Raw genomic sequence first — 2,168 nt, forward strand, 5'->3', positions numbered from 1 at the left:
GAGAGGCAGAGACTCTATCCTGACTGCAGCAGTGTTTATTTGGCAGTTACAGCCCAGCAGACCCCGAGGACACTGGGAGCATCTCCAAGTGGCTGTGGGGCTCAGTGGTACTCATGGGCCAGTGCGTGGGCCACCGCACGCACCATCTTCTGCCAGGCAGCCTGGCTGGCAGGAGTGAAGTCCTTGCCGATGTGGGAGGCCAGGACAACGATCAGGATGTCCCCCAGGAGCTGGCAAAGGAGGAAGAAGAGAAGCCATCAGCCAGTGCTGTCCCCACCTCCTTCATACCATGTAGCCATCCTAGGGCAGTGATGGAGATCCATCACAATGCAAGGAGCCCACTTCCTGCATCTCTGGCACTCCCTGGGATGCTGTAGTCCCCTCCCCAAACACCTTCTCTACACCAGCTGTGCCAGTGACCCCTCTCAGCTCTGGATGTGTTTTTTCTCTCCCTTCGTTTCCCCACTACCCTGTCTCTCTTTGGCTCAGATCCCCTCATTCTGTTGAAATGGCTGTGTCTATTTTCTGTTCTGGATTAACCATTCCCTCACGTCCAAGCTCATCTCCTCCCCTCCAATCCTTTGTTTCTTCTCTTCTGCTCTCTTGCTGCTCCAGACTGATATTGTTTCTCTCCATTCACTCTGCAGACTGCACATAAATCACTCCAATTTTGTGCCCATCCACTCCACCTGCTTGCATCCCTTCTCTCGCACAACTCAGTCCTGTAAGTCCTGCCTGTTCTCCCCAGAGGCTCACCCTGAAGTTCTCAGGGTCCACATGCAGCTTCTCGCAGTGCAGTTTGCTCAGCTGGGCAAAGCTCTTCTTGATGTTGTCTGGGTTCTTCACAGCCTCCTCAAAGGATGTGAGCCCCTTCTTGCCATGTGCACGGACCATGGGGTTGCCAAGGATGGCGGTGGGGCTGGAGAGGTTCCCAAAGGACGCAAAGAACCTCTGGGTCCAGGGGTAGACAATCAGCAGCCTGTAGAGAGATGGGGCGCACAAGCACACACCTGCAATTGCAGCCATTTCCCTACCCGGGGAGCAGCTGAGCCGATGCCCAAAGCTGGATGCCCTACCTGGCCAGGGCTTCGGCCCCGCAGTCGGCCACATTGACCTTGCCCCAGATGCTGGTGATGAGCTGCTTCTCCTCAGCAGACCAGTGCACCATGGTGGCAGCTGTAGGGCTTGCTTTGGGCTTCCCTGAAGAATGAGTAGGAAGTGGGGCCAAAGTCTACCCATGGATCTTTATACACTACTAACAGCTTGCCCTAATCTCAGTTGACATTTCCATTGGTGCGTCTGGGGAAGGAGTTGAGCTGCAGAAGGAAAGATAGCAAATTTGGATGCTGTCCAAGGGGAAAAGGGGCCCATTCCCCCTCTGCCTTCATTTGGACCAGCTTCATTTCACACTCAGGCTCTCGCAGCCACAGCCCTGAGTGCAGGTGGAGCTGCCTGCATGGCCCCTCCATGGCCATAGGTTTCCAGTGTCACTGCCAGTGGTTGGGGACTGAACTTGTGGAGGAGATCCAGTAAGATGGGCAGTGATGTCAAAGAGCTCACAGCCTTTACCTTGGCCTTGTTTTCAGACTCTTGATGGTGCTTTGGTGCCTGCGCTCCTGGGAATCCATCGTGAACAGCCCCAGGCATCATCAGCCCCAAACTGAAGGATCAGAGGCTTTGTGGGAAACGAGAGCCCAATGCTTGTCCCAGATGAAGGCCTCATGCTTTGAATTCAAGATTCTCCTTTCTTGTCAGTACTCATAAAGAGTTTCACAGCTGTTGTCCCTTCCTATTGCCCATAGTTGTTGCCCACAGTAGTTCTCCATACTTGTTCTTTGTGTTGAGTGGCTCTTCATAGTCACCCATAGTCGTTCTCCACATGATTATTGTCCATAATTGTTGCCCATTGATTCAGAGTGTTTCCTACTAGCAGGAGAGGCTATCAAAAAAACAGGAAAAGCACTCTTTCCACTGTCATTTTATAATGATGCACCATGGGATGCACTGTTACACTTAGTTATGCAAGTAGCCTGTGACAGCGAGGAGCTGAGCCCTGCCTGTTGACTTCAGCTGTAGTTGGTCACCTGGCCACAAACTCCACTGTTTTACCAATGGCAGCTCTGGTTATGCTATGTGTGTGCAATCTGTTCCTGCAAATGCTTTCTCAT

General features: G+C 52.7%; 1 protein-coding gene across 1 annotated transcript; it reads right to left on the minus strand.

The window, feature by feature from the left end:
- LOC116239504 (hemoglobin subunit beta-like) lies at positions 1 to 1,235 on the minus strand. Its single transcript, XM_031609612.2, has 3 exons — positions 1,077 to 1,235; positions 757 to 979; positions 1 to 230 (listed from the first exon to the last, which is right to left on the minus strand). Exons 1-3 carry the CDS (start codon positions 1,166 to 1,168, stop codon positions 102 to 104), a joined length of 444 nt encoding a protein of 147 aa, XP_031465472.2. The 5' UTR covers positions 1,169 to 1,235; the 3' UTR covers positions 1 to 101.
- Between the last annotated feature and the right edge of the window lie 933 nt (positions 1,236 to 2,168).

The sequence above is a fragment of the Phasianus colchicus genome, chromosome 1, assembly GCF_987193195.1.
Source record: "Phasianus colchicus chromosome 1, bPhaCol1.hap1.1, whole genome shotgun sequence".
NCBI classification, from domain to species: Eukaryota; Metazoa; Chordata; class Aves; order Galliformes; family Phasianidae; genus Phasianus; species Phasianus colchicus.

Bases quoted from the DNA above. Each gene is read 5' to 3' on its own strand.
- LOC116239504 (XM_031609612.2), bottom strand. From the start codon at position 1,168: ATGGTGCACTGGTCTGCTGAGGAGAAGCAGCTCATCACCAGCATCTGG. The intron at 980-1,076 runs GTAGGGCATCCA...ATCTCTCTACAG, and splicing joins GGGGCCGAAGCCCTGGCCAG to GCTGCTGATTGTCTACCCCT. The intron at 231-756 runs GTGAGCCTCTGG...CTCCTTTGCCAG, and splicing joins TGGACCCTGAGAACTTCAGG to CTCCTGGGGGACATCCTGAT.